At 51.0% G+C, this 18290-nt stretch overlaps 1 protein-coding gene across 1 annotated transcript in view; it reads right to left on the reverse strand.

The window, feature by feature from the left end:
- The window catches only part of LOC128847108 (zinc finger protein 512B-like), a 79120-nt gene that overhangs the window by 29341 nt on the left and 31489 nt on the right, over positions 1 to 18290 (reverse strand). The window contains exons 9-13 of the mRNA XM_054046447.1: positions 13788 to 13912; positions 10455 to 10547; positions 9193 to 9291; positions 7783 to 7953; positions 6454 to 6645 (exon numbers count right to left, since the gene is read on the reverse strand). Coding sequence (XP_053902422.1) covers positions 6454 to 6645; positions 7783 to 7953; positions 9193 to 9291; positions 10455 to 10547; positions 13788 to 13912 — 680 coding nt within the window. The remainder of the gene's footprint in view (positions 1 to 6453; positions 6646 to 7782; positions 7954 to 9192; positions 9292 to 10454; positions 10548 to 13787; positions 13913 to 18290) is intronic.

Consider the following 18290-nt stretch of genomic DNA (forward strand, 5'->3'; position numbering starts at 1 on the left):
CCTCCAGGATTGTCTGGAAGTCTCCAGGAATTAAAGATTAAGCTTTAATTAACAATTACGTCATGGGATGAAACCTCCAGGAATATTGGCACCCACCAGAACAGGCCATAGCACTCAGCCATTACTTTGCAGGCGTATCTAGCAAAACCACAAAAGCAAATCACAGTTTAGCTCCCAAAAGACCACAACAGAGACTGGAGAAGAACAGGGCTAGGACGGCAGAGTCCCTGCCTGAGATAAGGCACATTAAATCTAGGACAGGGGAGTTGCTCTGGGCTTGCTGCACAGAGAATTGCTTCTCCAAATAAGACTGGTCCACAGAGGGAGGGCACCAAACCATGAAACAGATCTTCTGTCCCCTTGCCTCTTCGAAGTTTGTTCCTTGTGCTCCAGAGAGACAGCACTGCACGATTTCTTTCCTTCAAAACGTTGCGGTACGGGCACACATCACTCCAGAGCCTGGAGCGGGCGCGAACGAAGTCTGAGATCTGAGTGATGCCCCGTCCTGGATATGTTAGATTCATTAAGTCCCAGTAACACTAGAGGAGGTTCAAGCTGAAATCTGCACAGTGTCTTCCTGGGCCTTTCCCAGAACGTGCCCTTCAAAGCGTGATGTATCCAGCAGCCACCTAGTGTGGAACACGTCATCCGTTTCAGTTTAACCAGAGTCATATAAAGATTGTGGGCAAGAAAATAAGGCTCTAGTCGCTATTTAGAAATGTGGATTTGCTTAGCGCAGAGAGGAACATGTTGTTGAAGTGCATTTATTTTGGAGGAATTGTTTTTCTCTAGTGTCAAAGCCTGGGTTATGAGGAGCTTGTTAAATTGTCCCACGGTCATTATAACAACCCCCATCTGCAGGAGCTGCATTTAGGTTCTCAGCTCTATAGCGGCCCTCATGAGCTACAGGAGAACTTCAATCAGCTGGTCGTTGTAGAAGTTTGTTATCTTCTGTGGGGGGCCAGCCACTAGAAGGGAATGTAACACACACTGAGCAAGCAGTAGACCTGGGATATGAATGTAAAGAGGGGCACATCTATTTAAGAAACTTTCCACTGGGGCTCGGCGCGAACAAATTGTCAGCTGGGGGAACTGACAGAACTGAATTGTTCCTCTAAGGGATAAAGAGGTTGCGGTGAGTTATTTTGCAATTGTGACGTACCAAACTACTCCCAGGATTTAAACGTTGTTCTCAGGACTATCAAAGGTGCCCTGAAAGAGGGAGAGATGGGAGACGTTGCCTTTTTCATGAGCATTTTCCCTCCCAATGCTGTGGAAGTGGTGGCTAATAGATTGGGAATTCTGAGGGGCCGGGGACTTTCTAAAGTAGATGGCAAGTATCTGGCTCTGGCCTTTACGGAAGAGCATAAGGCCTTAGGCACCCAAAGTTGGGGGGCACCTAATTCCCTTCTAACCCTTGAAAATGGCAGCCTTGTCTACACTAGGGAGGGTTTACTGGTGTAGCTTCACTGCGGCCCTTCTCCAGTGAAGATGCTGTTTACCCCCAGTACAGCTCAGATCACTTCCCCAAACAAAAGAAGCTACACGAGCAAAAGGACTTTTTTCTGCTGGTATGAATCTGCCAACCCTAGGGCTTCTGCCAACACAGCTATGTCAGCTGGGGAGGGATTTCTTCCCCCTCCTGACTGACAAGTTTAGCCCAGGGCTGAGTGAAGCAAGCCAGTTTAGTGGGGAAAAAGGTAATTCTGAAAGGAAAAAAAAAAGACAGCAAAGCAATGCAGCGCCTAGCAGTGTATTTTAAAGTCAGCAAAACTCCTATCGGCAGCCCAGCGAAGACCCTCCTGCCTCTTTCATGGCTGTTTATTTTGCCAGTGAAGAGGGCGTATAATGCATTTCCTTTTTGAAAAGATGAGTTGTCAAGGCAACGAGGCCCTGTTTGCAACACACTCAAGGCTTTCTGAGGAAAAATTCATCTTTGTGACATCGACCCTACCTAAAAGTCAAGGAGCGATTCGCCCATCACAATCCCCTGGATATGTCAGCTTGCAGTCAGACTTCTTGAGATCGAGGACCCTTCTTTAGAGCCCAGAATCTGGATTAAGGCCCTTTAATCATATTTTTTAGACAAAGTATTAACTAGCAGTGACTTTCCCACAAGAGGCTGACATCAGTGTTTTGGCTAAGAACATGGGGGAAGATGTTACGCCTCTTTATGGGGAGGACTCAGTGTTCATGCATTCCTGGGAATGACCTTCCTTTTAGAAATCATAGCACTCAGGGACTGAAATTCAGAGCAATCGGAAAAGGATTTCACAGAGCTGCAGCCTGGTAAAAGGCCCAGGTCCCTGTATAGAAAGTAAAACACACTCCCCCACCCCAAAATACAAAACAAAAAACCACCAAAGAGGGAGCTGGACTCTGGCAGGAGATATGGTGGAGAGGGGCCCAATGGAACAGCTTTAGAACTCAAATCCAGATCTGAATTCCACAGCTGGCCCCCGGACTCTATGATGAACCCCCTCAAGGCTCCTGATCCCCAAACTCTGGGCAAGCCTCAATCCAGATTCAAACCCATTTCTTGTGGAACAGGGGTCTGATCACGCTAGTGGCAGAGCACCGTCTACGTGGCACTAAGTGCCGTCACTTTCCACTGACGTCTAAGGGAGTCGGGGATACTCAGTGTTTCACAGGAGGAGGTTCTAACTAGACTTTTAAATGTACCAATAAATGCCCTTTCCCCTTCGAGACTCGTTGAAAAATTAGTTTTGTTTCTTAACTGAGGGCTGTGGCTCGTGTCCCTGGTTACAATCAGACAAGGGAAAACTTTAATAAAATCTAAACAGATGAAAACGTCTGAAATAAAAAGGACCATTATTTCTAGGGGAAGTTCCTCCCGTTCGTAGTATTTGCTTGTACAGCTCCTAGCACACTGAAGTCTTGGTCCATGACTGGGACTCCGAGGTGCTATGGCAACACAAATCATCATCATCATCAAAGCAAAGCAATACAAGGCGAGAAGGGAAACGCAGCTGGGTGGCAGAGACAAGCGATTGCTAGCAAGCTCCTTACAGAAGGTGAAAGCCCACATCTGAGCAGTGATTGACAGCGAGCTGAATGCCTCTCTCGCCAGCTAATTCAAGCAATGGTCAGAAACGGAGCTGGCAAAAAAAAAAAAATCCAGTTTTAATTTCAGCAAAAAAATTTCAATTTTTCAGTGAAAATATTCTAAACAAAACAGAAATTTGGTTTCAAAATTTGTTCTTCTTTGCTTGAAAAACATCAAACTGGTTTCCCAAAGCACTTTGGTGTCAGCAAAACTGAATTTTTCAACAACAAAAGATTTGAACCAGCTCTAGCAATCAAGCTTTCGGGCTTACGGCACAGCTCGGCTCTAAAATAGACTGTGAAAACAACGGCATCACGGGGTGGTGTTCATTGCCTCTCGGCGACGCCCAGATGTCATCTGCTCAGACAGCGAGAAGGAAGATGTATTTTCTAACCTCCCACTCTGTCCACGCAGGCTGGGATCCGAGAGTCAGGCTGGGTTCTTTGGGGCTTATGCCTCGCAAGTGACGATAAATTCTGCAGTCAGAACTTACTGAACAATTCTGTTGAAAACACGAGAGCCAGAATGGATTACAATAGATAGGCCGAGTCTACTGAAAGGACACTGGATTCAGGAGGCTTGGCTTTTATTCCCAGCCATGTCACTCATATTCCTCAGTCCGGTCACTTCACCGCTCTGTGCGTCTGTTTCCCCCCATTCCCAGCCTTTGTCCGTCCTTTCTATTTAGATGATAAGGACTTTGAGACAGGGACTGTGTCACTATATATATATATATATATACACACACACACAGTGAAGAGCACGGTGGGGCCTCCAGGCTACTGTAATCAAAACACTAATGACCAGAATCCCACTCGCTCTGCCGTAGCTGTTTCAGCTCTGCAGTGCTGAACAGGAAGAAAACCTTACGAGTCGCTATTGTTAACAGGACGACAAGCGGGAACAGAGCTTTGGAACAAGACTGCCATTTTCAGAGTCACTCTTCAGAGCAGAAGCCCACTTTGGGGGAATTCACCCATGCAGTGGGCTACCACGGCCTAATCACACTACCCAACTCCCACCTAAGCCCTCGAACCCGGGCTGGAATGGTGCATATGCCTCTGCACAAGGCTGGATTTAAGAGCGTTTGATAAAATGTGCACGCCCATCAAGCAAGCAAGGAAGGCCGGAGTCTAGCTGCAAGGACACCTGCTTCGCTTCGTTCTTCACTCAGGAAGCAGGTTCGCAGCTGGTAGGAGGGCACGCAGACTGGCTGTGCTGACTACCCCTCAGACTGCTGAACCATCGAACCGAATGACTGAAGAGCTCCTTTTCTTCTCTGTGTACTGACACGAGCTTTACCATTTGATTCGAGTCACTGCCTGCTGCGGCACAGGATGAGGAAAAAGTCTCTCCCCGGGGAGGGTCATCCGGGAGTTTTTGCAGGTGTTGCATCCCCAGGGATCTGGGACGGGATGTTTGATTTAATTGCATGGGACTTTTAATTTTGTGGAGTACCGCAAAGCGGCCTGGGAACTCCAATGCACCGTGAGATCCTGCAGCGCTGGGATAAACTCTGGTCATTGGCGAGAGGGTTCTGTGCTTCAGTCTTGAGAGATGGAAAATGGGCAGGTTTTTCATGCAAACTGCAAGAGGCGAGCTGGGTATATAGCATCACTCTGGGCTGGGCCCCAGTTCGGGGCGCAGGCAGCACAGTGCAACAAGTCCTTTCGGTTTTCAAGGACGCTGGGAAAGAAGCTTCTCCCAGTGGCCAAGGGAAGAGAACTGGAAGGAAGTGGATCGTATCTGAGACTTCATGCCCTTTGGCAGCACAACGAGGAGGAGGACAGAACTGCAAGACCTGATCCCCAATCACCATGTCCTTCCTAGCGTATGTTCACAAGGGCTGCGGGTACATCTACACTGCAGAGAAAACCCCATGGCACCGAGTCTCAGAGCCCACATCAACTGTCTCAGGCTGGCAGGGCTAACAATAGGAGTGTAGACGTCCCCACTCGGGCTGCAGCCTGAGCTCTGAGACCGTAGACCAGAAGTGGGCAAACTACGGCCCGCGGGACTGTCCTGCCCAGCCCTTGAGCTCCCGGCCAGGGAGGCTAGCCCCCGGCCCCTTCCCTGCAGCCACGCCGCCGCGCAGGCAGCACTCTGGGCGGCGGGACTGCGAGCTTCTGCCGAGCAGAGCAGCAGTGTGTCTAGCTCCCGCCGGGCGGCGCGGCTGCCAGACATGCTGCTCTGAGTGGCATGGTAAGGGGGGTTGGATAGGCGTGGGGTCCCAGGGGGCCTGTCAGGGGGCAGGGGTGTGGATAGGGGTCGGGTGACTGGGAGCAGGGGGGTTGGATGGGACAGAGGTTCTGCGGGGGGGGGCAATCAAGGGATGGGGAACGGGGGGTTGGATAGGCGTGGGGCCCCAGGGGGCCTGTCAGGGGGCGGGGGTGTGGATAGGCGTCAGGAGACTGAGAGCAGGGGAATTGGATAGGGGGTGGGGCCCCGGGGGGCAGTTAGGGGCGGGGGTCCCAGGAGGCGGCGGTCAGGGGACAAGGAGCAGGGGGGGTTGGATGGGTCGGAGGTTCTGAGAGGGGCAGTCAGGGGACGGGAAGTGGGAGGGGGCTGTTACGGCCCTCCATACAGTTTTGCAACCCCAATGTGGCCCTCGGGCCAAAAAGTTTGCCCACCCCTTTTCTAGACCAACTCCAGCTCGAGCAGGAAATCTACACTGCTATTTTTAGCCCTGCAGCCCAAGCCTCACGGTGAGACTCAGCGTTGTGGGTCTTTTATTGCAATGTAGACACACCCTGTAAGATCCAGGCTTGTGGACTTGGTGCTTCCAAGCCGTGCTTGAGCATCCGCGCCGCATTGTAAACCTGGGCTAGCAATTGCTGGACCTGGGTCTCGCTGCCGCGCCAACACGTCCGTATTGCACTACGTAGACCATCTGACTGGGGTCTGTGGCTTGACCTGTTTCCACACTGCAAAATGACATGGCTTGGACCCGAGTCACAGCAGGACTTGGGCTCTGACTCCTGGCAGAGTCCTAGCACCTGGGTCCTGAGTACTTGCTGATCCGAGTCAGACTGACGTGTGTGTGGATGGAAGAGGGGCTTGGGCTCAAATCTGAGTCAGAGCCCGGGCTTCATGTGCTGTGTAGACACACCCTGAATCGCCAGCTCCCTCCAGGCCCACACCCTCTCAGCCAAGCGTGGAGACGCATCCTGCCTTGGATTGAAGCTGGTGAGGGTGAGACGAGGGTCAGCGAGCGTACACCTGTGTGCATCCAGATGCCCACACACCAGCACTATTATTTTATTAAATAAGGGAGAAATGATCCACTCCAGCTGTCAGACCGGTTCCCTGGCATGTAGAGGTGTGTGGCACCCCAGTGTCTCCACTCCCACCTAGCGTAATGGCAGGAAAAAAACAGGAGTTCTTACTCGCTTAGTTTCAGGTACCAGGTCGTCCTTCATCCTTCGTTTGGTCCAGTCCTTGGCCAGTTCGTCCTCAGCTATCTCCTGCAGGTGGAAGACCGCTACTTGGGCTGATGTGCGCCGGATTCTACCACTAGGAGTCCTTTCAAAATCTTCTACTGGGCTGGCCTCTGGCTTCACCTTTGGCTCCTCAGGAGGCTGAAATATGGAAAGGATTAGGAAAGAGAATGGCTAACAGCTGTGAGAGGAAAGCCTTCTTATCACTGGTGCAGGGAAGTTCAGATCTTGCCTTTGGAAGCTTTCAGGGCCTGCGTGTTTGTACGCCAGCTTTGGCACACACCGCTGATTGCACTGCATGTTGCAAATGAACTGTCACACACGGGTAAGTTTTGGGCTTGCAAAACGCTAAGGGCCCTTTCCCAGGCCTTCTCCGCAAACATGCAAAGTTAGAGGCTGGAGGCTGCAAATCTGGCCCTCCAACTGGAGTGACGCTTCCTTCTTAACCGAGCTAGAAGTCTAACGTCTTTAGTGAGATGGTCTTTTAACCCTAGCCGTGTTCCCACGTATATTAATGCCTCAGTCTGAGCAAGTTACAGCAGTGAGTGACTGTCCCATCAGTAGAGTTCAACAAAATGTATGAAACGCTGACTAAGTGTATGCCTACACTGGAGCTGGAGGTGTAATTTCTAGCTCACGTGGATCTCATCAAGCCAGTGCGCTAAAAATTGCCATGTAGACACATTAGTGCAGGCGGTGGGATAGGCTGGGTGAGTACAATCCTGCCCGGGGTCCTACCAAGCCTGCACCGCCGCTACACTTCTACTGTTAGCACACTAGCTTGCTCACCGATAGCATGTCTATGTGGAGCTAAGATGGAAGTTACACCTCCAGCTCCAGTATAGATAGACCCTCCGAAGTCAGTTCTACCAGCCTTACTCACACTGACCAGCAGTCACTCACAAGAACAGCCTCCACTGGGGACTCTCTTCGGGTTTGTGATGGGGCGGGTTCATGCCCTATCAGAGGATAGTTTCACCTTCAAATTACATGCCCGGCTGAACACTGAAATGGGCAGTGAGACGTGTGTACACAACAGCAGAGAATTGAAGCTTCATTTGACCCTCGTTGTTCCACTTCGGAACTTTTCTCATCTGTCTCAAAACTCCAAGATAGTGTTTAAAGAAGTCAGGGACAGCTTGGCCCCATTGTAATGAGAGTTTCCTGCTGCCCTATGAACATAACATGGGCTTTGGGGGTTTGCTGCACCTACCACACTATCTGCTTAAGTGAACAGAGACACAAGCTTTAACAATCAGCCTTGCTCTTGAATCTCACCGAAGAAGTGTGCTCCAACCGCACATGGTAGTCATGTCCCGCCTTGGATTTATACTTCTTCCTGCAATGTGGGCAGGTGAATATGGGCTTCTCCACTTCGGAGGGCTGCTTCCCACACCGTTTCTGGTGGTACTGGTACCCCATCAGACTGGAAAAGTTGGCTGTGCAACCCTATGGAGATGGGAACAAGAGAGGGTTAGATGGTGCATTCACTGTACATACATGCAAACAGGCGGAAAGGATCATAGCACCATCACTCCAACATTTCAAGGAGGAACACATCAGTACCATCTACCATGCTGTTCTGCACCTCCACGGCATGGCCCCTAGACTTCCCCATTTAACTCCTGTGGGAGCTGCGAACCACAGGGCAGCTGCACCATCCCCGCAACCTCTCTCCAACTAGTCTGGGAGGTGTCTTATCACGGCCTTCATTTTGTGCAAGGATGTTGTGCCCCAAACCCATTCTGCTTGTTGCCCTGGGAATGGAGCAGACGTTCTTCACTTTCTGGGGAATCTGTCCTAGTTTACTTCCCTAAGATTTCAGCTCTGCCAGCTGGTGCGCTCCACCTCCCATACCATTTTGTACCATCCACCAAACCCGTCAAAGGCACAATTCTGAGACTTGGGTTCAGAGCAACCCGAGCTCTCCGCTTGTTTAGAGCACGCACAAGTAAATGGAAAGGCACCTGACCCCGGCCTGCCCAATGGACACGTTCATTCCAAAATAGCCTAAAAAAATTACATTTAGCCTCAGACACGGAGAAATAGAGGGAGGAGACCAGTCTGGGCTTGACTTGTGCCCCCTTGCAGCACTTCAGCACCCAGGTGCGAGGATTCTCAGAAACACGTATGACAGACAGGCTGAAAAGTGTACATCTTGGGGCGGAAAGAACTGCTGCATGTGGGACCAACCTGGCAAACCCTTCACAGCCAGTTATTTTGCCCCTTTACCTGTTCCCAATGTGTCTGCAAATAGTTCACTGTACATGTAATTGCAGCTATTCACTGAAGAACTTCAGTGAATAATTCTTGCCCCGGATCTTGCTTGTGAGCAGTTCGTTGGTCGCAAGTATTCAAAATTCCCACTGGATGGGTCAGATACGATTGGACACGCTGGCCCATATGTGTTATGTTTCTGTTCCCTGATTGGAGGGGATTCGGGGCAGATACTTGAGTTTACCAGTTGGGAATTCCCCTTCTGTGAATATTCCTCAACCTCCCTGTTTCCGTGATCATTCCTGCCAGGAACTGACACAGAGGGCACCCCCCGCCCCAGGGAGAACTGAGCTGCGGCGAATTCATTTTAAAACACCCACAGTCACAGAGACGTCTCTGGCCGCCTCGGTATCTGGGCTCTTTATTCCTTTCATCCTTTTGCAGAACGATAAATAGGAATTGTTCTTATACCTCGTTGGGGCATTTCAGTTTCCCCATCTGCTTTAGCACTTTCCTCAGCCTTTCCCGCTCTTCCTGTTCACCAACTCCAGCGGTTTCCACAGGACCAGGCTGGAAACAAGGAAGTAACAGAAGCGACAGAGTCAGCCATTCACTCGTGTCCTCTGTGCCCTGAGTGCTGTCTCAAACTTCACCCTCACAAGGAATTACTCTCTCTGAACTCTTAGAGGAGAGTCTTGGGTTAAAATTCATGGGCTGGATTTTCCATAGTTTCAATGCCCTTGAAACCGCTTGCTTAATTTGCCCATACAATTAGCATGTGTTTGCATGCAAACGGCTAATTTGAAAATACATATGCAACTCATAAGTGAAAAAATCTGCTTTTACTATAGACCACAGGAGACGGATTCACAACAAAAACGCAATATGGAATTGGTAAATTCAGGACATACAGAAAATATAGTTATGCCTTGCCCTGGTCTCCCAGAAACATACAGGACCAGATTTTTAAGAGCGGCCTCAAAAAGTTTGTGCCTGCCAGCTTTTGTGTGCACAGAGAAGTTCTTGTGCAAACCCCACATTTGCATGTCCGAGGTAGACTTCGTTGCATGCCCTGTGGGAGGTTAAATGCCAAATTATCAGAGGGGTAGCCGTGTTAGTCTGAATCTGTAAAAAGCAACAGAGGGTCCTGTGGCACCTTTAAGACTAACAGAAGTATTGGGAGCATAAGCTTTCGTGGGTGAGAACCTCACTTCTTCAGATGCAAGAAGTGAGGTTCTTACCCACGAAAGCTTATGCTCCCAATACTTCTGTTAGTCTTAAAGGTGCCACAGGACCCTCTGTTGCCCAATTATGTGATTCCTGTAAGTAACTACCCATTTCCCAGGGTTTTGCAAGCCCAATTATGGAGGCAGAGTTTAGGCACTCTGAAAATTTGGCTCCGCAATTTTGCAGTCTTTTCTGGTCACGCTACGACGCGCGGAGTCCAGTGGGTGTCCATGCTGTATATGTGGATATACGCTGTGTGTTAAGGCCTGACAGTGCGCAGTACAGGGAAATCAGGGCATGTTGCAGATCTGGATTGAGGTACACGTCGGGAGCTGTGTGTGGGATGGTGGAAAGCCAGTGCTTCCAGTCCTTTGTTTCCATAAGCAAATTCACCATTTAAAAAAAAGAAGAAGAATTGTTTCTTTATTCACCTTCTTCACCTGCATCTCCCGGAGAGAGAGAGAGGATGAAAAGTGGAGATCAGTGCGTGCTCCGGGAAGCCTTACCTTGTTGACATGCTCAGCCATGGTGTGATAGTTGAGCCCGGCTTTGGACTTGAACTGCTTTTTGCAGTGTTGACATTTCAAAGCGTCCTGCAGCTGAACAGATTAAAGGAGAGTCACCGTGCCGGCCATTTCATTTTTGATTTCCCAATGAGCGCATTCTGCCTCAACCCAACAGGGAACACTTGATGTAGGCCCCGCAAGATGACAGTTTGAAAGCTACTGAATAATGCTGGCCCTGAACCAGAACCTTAGATCAGAACCCCAGCCCTGGTACCTAGTCTGAGCTGGCAGCTTTATCCTCTCTCTCCAATGCACCAAAGGTGGATTTCTAATCCTCATGCCCCAAACTTTGGAGAAGTTTGATTTCAGGCCTGGATTTTCAACCCCCCAGACTTGGGTGCACTTGGACCTGGGGTCTCAGTTCAGCTCATTAGAGGGATACAAAACGCAGCTCTACTGGTCTCGTAGAGACTGCACTCTGCAGACATCTGTAATCACGATGAGTCCTGGAATGTGATATACTCCCCTCTGCTACTGGACTGTCCAAAACTGAAGAACTATTTGAAAATGTCACCGAGATTTCATCAGCAGAATAGTTTCATGAGACGATTACTCTGCCATACGACCCCTGACTCTGCATTACGTGTGGCTTGTTAAAAAATGCAATGAACACGAGCTACTTTGCATTGCAACTGCTAACCTGCTGATGGACAAGCAGAATTTACAAAGCAATTAAGTACATATTGACTTCCACTGAGGTGAATATCAAGATTTATCGACCCCAGAGGCAAAATACCGTGAACCAAGAGACAGTAAGTCTAGATAGCCACCAAAATGAAAAGTCAATGCATGTCATGGTTCCAGTCGTTCAAACAGCTAGCCATCTAACTGTATAAAGTGCAGGGGGATTACCCAGTAGCAAAACACCAGCTCCTAAACCCCCTCCCTTCCTGGCTACTGGCATAGTGCCCAGGAGATCTCTGGCTGCCATATCAGGCCCTTGTGGCTACTGGAAATTGATTCAAGTCAGAGCAGGCCCAATCTACACTGGGGACCAGGTGGGCCCACAGCTGGCTAGGATCGGGAGAGCAGAAAGCTGCTTTTGCACTCCCATCCTGAGCTGAACTCCTCCGCCACAGCGGAGGATCTGGGTCTATAATTCCATCGCGGGAGATTTTCCGACATCGGAAACCATGAAGAAGAGCCCTATGTAAGGTCAAAACTTCCAGCAACAGAAGTTAGTCCAATAAAAGATATTGCCCAACCCCTCCCCCTCGTCTCTAAAATATCCTGGGACCAACATGGCTCCAACACCACTGCAAATCATAAACCATGGCTAACTCACGCCCAAATTGACAGATTAAATTCTGCCAGAAGTGATGGGAGCGCCAGCTATGGGCTAGCAGCGAGCACCACTGGACGGTGCCCCTCTGAACGGCCCAGCAGGCAGCGAGGGACCCAGCTACCTGATCTGCACAGCCACATGCCTGTTTACACGCGGAAAGGCAAGTTTTACTGCCCTCACATGGATGCACACCTCAAGCAGGCTGGCCGGTGTCATGGCCCTTTATGTTACCCACTGGTCTAGGGAGACCTTCACAAAGCACACTGTAAATGTAACAGAGAATGGACGAAATCCGGACGCCACTGAGAGTTTTGCAATTGACTTCAACGGAGCCAGTGGTCGGAATTAATCCTAAATCATCTTTCTCTTAAAAGGGATTTATTTCTAACCCACCAGGAGCCTGATGAAGATGGAATTGGTTTGTCTGACGGATGCTGACGCAGAGGAGAGTCAGTTTTTCACGGTACCATTACTGACCAACAGCCCCTTTGACAGACTTACTAAACACACCTACTTGCCCCAAAGTCTGGCCTCAGTAGGACACATATCAATGCATATGCATGCAGCGGGGGTGTTACACAGCTGTAGCTGAGGGCTGTGTCCAGACAATCAGAAAACAGCTTATGCAAAAATGTACTGGACCAGTTTCGTAAAAACTTTTGGGGCACCTTTATGTGTGTAATTACTGCAACTGTGTGTCCAAACTGGGGATTTGCCTGGAAAAACCGCTGCAATTATCCAACGTGTGCACTCAAGGGCAGTACCTGCACACACAAATTAGGCACAAACGCTGCGGGTGCAGTCGCATGCCTAAATAGTTTGAAAAGCGGGCACCCATCTTATGTTTTAAACGTTGGTTTTTCAGAGACTGAAGATTAAGGGGCCACATTTCAATACAGAGATGCTCTCATCCACACCTCCACTTGCGTTCATTATCCAGGGAACCACCTCCACCCCTTGACAATGCCTAAGGTCTCCTGTGGCCACAATATCCCACGTGGAAAAGTCATAGTACAGAGGCACTGAGTGTGTGTTTGCCTTATTTTAAATACAATTTAAATCCAGACGGGGTGTTTTTCTGAGAGATGTGCGTGACCACAACCACAAGTTATTGGGCTCCGTGCACGAATGTCCCATGGTGAAACTCCTTGTGTTACGCAGGAGGTCAGATTAGATGATCTCCATGGGCATGTCTGGCCTTAAAAATCTATTAATTTAGCAGCTGGAAATGAAGGCGGAGAAGCCAGCCTAAAGTGCTTAGTCAGCTCGCTGGAGACAACCAGTAGGTGTCCCACAGCTTGAGGTTTAGCGAGCACCAATATCAGTTAGGCTACGTCTACACTACCCGCCTGAATCGGCGGGTAGAAATCGATCTCTCGGGGATCGAATTATCGCGTCTTGTCGGGACGTGACAATTGATCCCCGAATTGATGCTTGTACTCCACCAGCGCAGGTAGGAGTAAGCGCCGTCGACAGGGGAGCCGCGGAGGTCGATTTGACGCCGTCCTCAGAGTGGCGTAAGTCGGCTCGGATACGTCAAATTCAGTTATTTGCGTAGCTGAATTTGCGTATCTTAAATCGACACCCCCCTCCCCCCCGTAGTGAGGATGTAGCCTTAGAGAAGATTAATTACTTATTAATTAATAAACAGAAGCAAGGATGGCCCAGTGGTTAGGGCACCTGCCTAAGACTTGAGAGCCCCAGGTTCAATTCCCTGCACTGCCACAGACTTTGTGTGTGACCATGGGCAAGTCCCTGAGCTTTCTGTGCCTCTGTTCCCCATCTGAACAATGGGGACAATAGCATCACCTTATCTCACAGGGGTATTGAAAGGACAAATCCATTAAAAACTGTGATGCGCTCTGAGTTCTGCTGATGAAGAGTGCTACGTAAGAGGTAGGTATTTGTTATTATTAATAATTTCATTTAGGGTGTGCAATTTCTGCACCAGAATAAATTAGCGCAACTTGACCATTGCAAGCACCTACTTTTTGACAGACGTCCATGTGCTTTTTGAGCCCAACAATGGTTTTCCTGGTTATAACGCCACACGTAGGACAGGCAACTTCTCCTTTCTCATTGATCTCCCGCTGCCATTGGTCCTCTGGGTTTGCTAGAGGGGGAAAGAAAGACAAAACAGTAAAAAGTTTGGTGCTAGAGGGACAACACTTTTTCCAGAGTAAAGCCCTTTCCAGGATTCATAAATAAGAGAAACATCAAGGTTCGAAAGGTTGGAAGCCACTGAAGTTGTCAAATGCAACAAATCATTCATAGAAAAGCCCCCAAATTGCAGACCACCTTTTCAAAATTACTGGTGCAAAAATGCAGTTGGGTGCCTAATTTGCACGTAAAATTATTGCAACGGCTTGGGCAAACGGAGCCATTTGCACAGAGTCATTTGATTTGCATGCCCATTTTTGTGCGCAATGGGGAAAAACATATATTTCCAATATCTGGTCTTGCTGGGAAGTTTCTGCACTTTGGTAATTCATGCACCAGGACGTCCCTGTTTCATGCACGGAGTCAGGCTGCTAGCCCATGTGATGGCAATGGGGTTTACAAACCCCATAACGAGCATAGGCAGAAGGGAGAGACCAGGCTGAGCACAGCTGCAGACTTGCCGATCGTGGAGGCATGCACCCTCAGCTGGGACCGAGAAGGAAAACAAGCCCAGCTATAAAGGAAGCAGAACAGAGGAAGATGGGGATGCCGAAAGGACTGGGATAGCCGAGGGGTAACAGCCCCATACCGGGATGCCTCTAAGAAACTGAGAGGGAGACAAAGGAAGATTGCAAGCCCTGGAGTTTAAGAGCTGACTGACTCATTTCAGGTTAAGTTGAGATAGGGTTACCATATTTAGTGCCTCCGAAAGGAGGACACTTTAAAGGGGCCCCAGCCCCGCCCCCGCGCCCGCCCCAACCCCGCCCCCTCCCCAAAGTCTCCGCCCCCTCCCCTGCTTCCCGTGAACATTTGAGTCGCGGGAAGCCTGAAGCAGGTAAGGGGGGGTGTGTGGGGGGGGGAGGAGGCGCGGCCCACCCCCGGCACCGCAGGTCCCCAGCCCGTCCCCCGAGCCCCCGGCCCGGCCCGGCACCGCCGGCCGAGCCCCCGACCCGGCACCCAGTCCCCGGCCGGGCCCGGCACCGGGCCCCCCCGAGCACCGCCGGCCGAGCCCCCGGCCCGGCACCCGGCCACCCCGAGCACCGCCGGCACCCGACCCGCCGGCCGAGCCCCCCGGTCCGGCCCGGCACCCGAGCCCCCGGCCCGGCCCCCGGCCCCCCCCGAGCACCGGCGGCCGAGCCCCCGGCCCAGCACCCGGCCCGGCACCCGAGCCGCCAGCCGAGCCCCCCGGCCCGGCCCGGCCCCGGGCCCCCCCGAGCACCGCCGGCCGAGCCCCCGGCCCGGCCCGGCACTGCCGGCCAGGCCCCCCGAGCCCCCGGCCCGGCCCCGGGCCCCCCCGAGCACCGCCGGCCGAGCCCCCAGCCCGGCACTGCCAGCCAGGCCCCCCGAGCCCCCGGCCCCGCACCGGGCCCCCCCGAGCACCGCCGGCCGAGCCCCCGGCCCGGCCCGGCACCCGAGCCCCCGGCCCGGCACCCGGCCCCCCCGAGCACCGCCGGCCGAGCCCCCGGCCCAGCACCCGGCCCGGCACCCGAGCCGCCGGCCGAGCGGCCCGGCCCGGCCCCGGGCCCCCCCGAGCACCGCCGGCCGAGCCTCCGGCCCGGCACTGCCGGCCAGGCCCCCCGAGCCCCCGGCCCGGGCCCCCCCGAGCACCGCTGGCCGAGCCCCCGGCCCGGCACTGCCGGCCAGGCCCCCCGAGCCCCCGGCCCCGGGCCCCCCCGAGCACCGCCGGCCGAGCCCCCGGCCCGGCACTGCCGGCCAGGCCCCCCGAGCCCCCGCCCCGGGCCCCCCCGAGCACCGCTGGCCGAGCCCCCGGCCCGGCACTGCCGGCCAGGCCCCCGAGCTCCCGGCCCGGCACCGGGCCCCCCCGAGCACTGCCGGCCGAGCCCCCGGCCCGGCACCCGAGCCGCCGACCGCATGTCCGATTTTCCCGGACATGTCCGGCTTTTTGGGATTTCCCCCCGGACGGGGATTTGGAGCCCAAAAAGCCGGACATGTCCGGGAAAATCCGGACGTATGGTAACCCTAGTTGAGATGAACAGGGGGAGACCAGAATCATGTCCCCCAGATATGGACTGGTAACAGAGCTTGCTTATACACACCAGGTGTGATCATCATCAGATCCTTTTAACGCTCTGCCTGGTATGGCTCAGACTTGGTTGAATAGGTAGTTTATACACAGTGCTACCCAGGGGCTGAACAGTACAATGCAGTTTAGCATTCCATTACATCTCCCCTTTAAGTTCTACACGCCTACCATTTCCCATAGTTACATTATCTGCTACTTTTGTAGTTCAGTACAGATCAATCTGTTGCATGTTGCAGAATCATCCTGGTTTTCTAATTACATGACCCAAAAATGTAACAACTTGTTCATCTGGCTGTCCATTAGTTGCAATGACTGGCTGTGGTGGGTTTGGAATCCTGGATTCTTCTTCTTCTTCTTCTGCATCTGTCATCTGTAGTGTTGCTCTGTGCTGTTCTTTCTGAGGAGCAAACTGGAGACATCAACAGTTTCTGTTGAACTCTTCACTGTCGGTCTTGATCACATATGATCGAGTTTTTCTTTGAGACAGCTGGCGTTGCCCATCCTTTTTCTACATCCAATTTGACATGAACATGGTCACCCAGTTCTAGAGGTGGCCATTCTCTGAGTGGTATCTGCTGTAGAAGTGTTCATAAGCTCTTTTAGATTTTTTTACCTGATTTGGCTACTCTCTTCATGTCTGGCCACTTTGGAGATAGGGTTTTTTCCAAAGTTGGAAGAGAACTTTTGTGATGTCTTTCTTTGATTTGATTATGGAGATATCCTATCTCCTAGAACTGGAAGGGACCTTGAAAGGTCATCAAGTCCAGCCCTCTGCCTTCACTAGCAGGACCAAGTACTGATTTTGCCCTAGATGGCCCCCTCAAGGATTGAACTCTCAACCCTGGGTTTAGCAGGCCAATGCTCAAACTACTGACCTATCCCTCCCCCCTCCTTCTGTCAGGAGTTGTGCTGGACTATATCTAGTAGCCGCTACTGGTGTCGATCTGTAACTCAGAAGAGCAAGAATGGATCTTCCTGCTGTAGGATTTTCCTGGCTATCTGTACAGCTCTCTCACCTCTCCATTTGCTTGTGGGTAATGTGAGCTCCTAGTAATAGCGTCAAAATCACGTGTTGTTTGGAATGACTTAAATTCTGCTGCAGTGAACTGTGGTCCACTGTCTGTCACTAGTTATTCTGGAATACTGAAGTGAACAAAAGTGGTACTTCAGTTTCTCAATAACACTGCAACCCGTTACGTCTTTCAAGTACATTATTTCAGTATACCTGGAAACAGTCCACAAGCACCAGCTAATTATGTCCTCTGAATCTGCATAAATCTGCAGCTCATCTCTTCCTAGATCTCTCAGGAAGTGGTGTCTGTACACTGTATGGCTCAGCATTGTCTCTTATGTTGATTTGAACTGGATCTCCTTTCAAAAGTTCAGTATCAACAACTCCTCTCCAGAGTTCCGACTTCCACCTTTCTTACTAGGCCCATCATGGCCGCCACCTTTCGGCTGAGAAGGTTGTTGGTCTTTGATCACACACACTCTGAATGCAAAGCTTTTGTCTTTGTAAATTATTTCTGTGAGGAACTGGCCCATGCAGTTCAGAATCCCTGGAGGGCTACTCAGAGCTGAGTCAGGTGACTTCAGCTCTGGTCTGGGACAGGCTGAAGGTGATTGTAAATCCTTTCTGAGACGACTGTGACATCAGCTCCTGAGTCAGTTTTAAAGTCAATAGTTCTGTCATGAATATTCAATTTCCGGGCAGGCTCCGTGTCCTCACAAGTGATAGATCCCAGAAACAATGCCTCTTGATTGTCTGTAATTTGAGTCAACTCCCTGACTGCTTCAGTGCAGCAAACAGCCACAAAATGTCCATATTTCGTGCATGTATTACACCGTGCGTCTCCAGCTGGCCATGCATCATCTCCTGGGATATCACTTTTCCCACACCTTGTGCATGTAGGCTGGAATTTGTCCCTCTTAGTCTGGGAGTTCTCTCACCTTCCTTCAGGAGTTGTATGATAATGACTTTTAACTCTCAAGCGTCTGTTCATAGCTTCTAAGCTAGTTTCAGGGTTTTCGGGCTGTTCCTGCCTTTTGTTCTGTTGTTTCACTAATACTGACTGCTTTACTATCTGAACAGCTGTAGCTAAGTTTCAATCTCTCTTCAACTGTAGCTGCTGTGAAAGGTTTTTATCTGTTAACTTAATAACCAGTCTCTCTTTGATATTCTCAAGTTTTGCATGCTCAAAATCACAGTTTTCAGCCAATGTATGCAGAGCTCTTATAAAAATTCAACATTTCCCATTGGTTCTTGAATTTTCTGGTGAACACATGT

The sequence above is a fragment of the Malaclemys terrapin genome, chromosome 12 (assembly GCF_027887155.1).
Source record: "Malaclemys terrapin pileata isolate rMalTer1 chromosome 12, rMalTer1.hap1, whole genome shotgun sequence".
Classification (NCBI taxonomy): domain Eukaryota; kingdom Metazoa; phylum Chordata; order Testudines; family Emydidae; genus Malaclemys; species Malaclemys terrapin.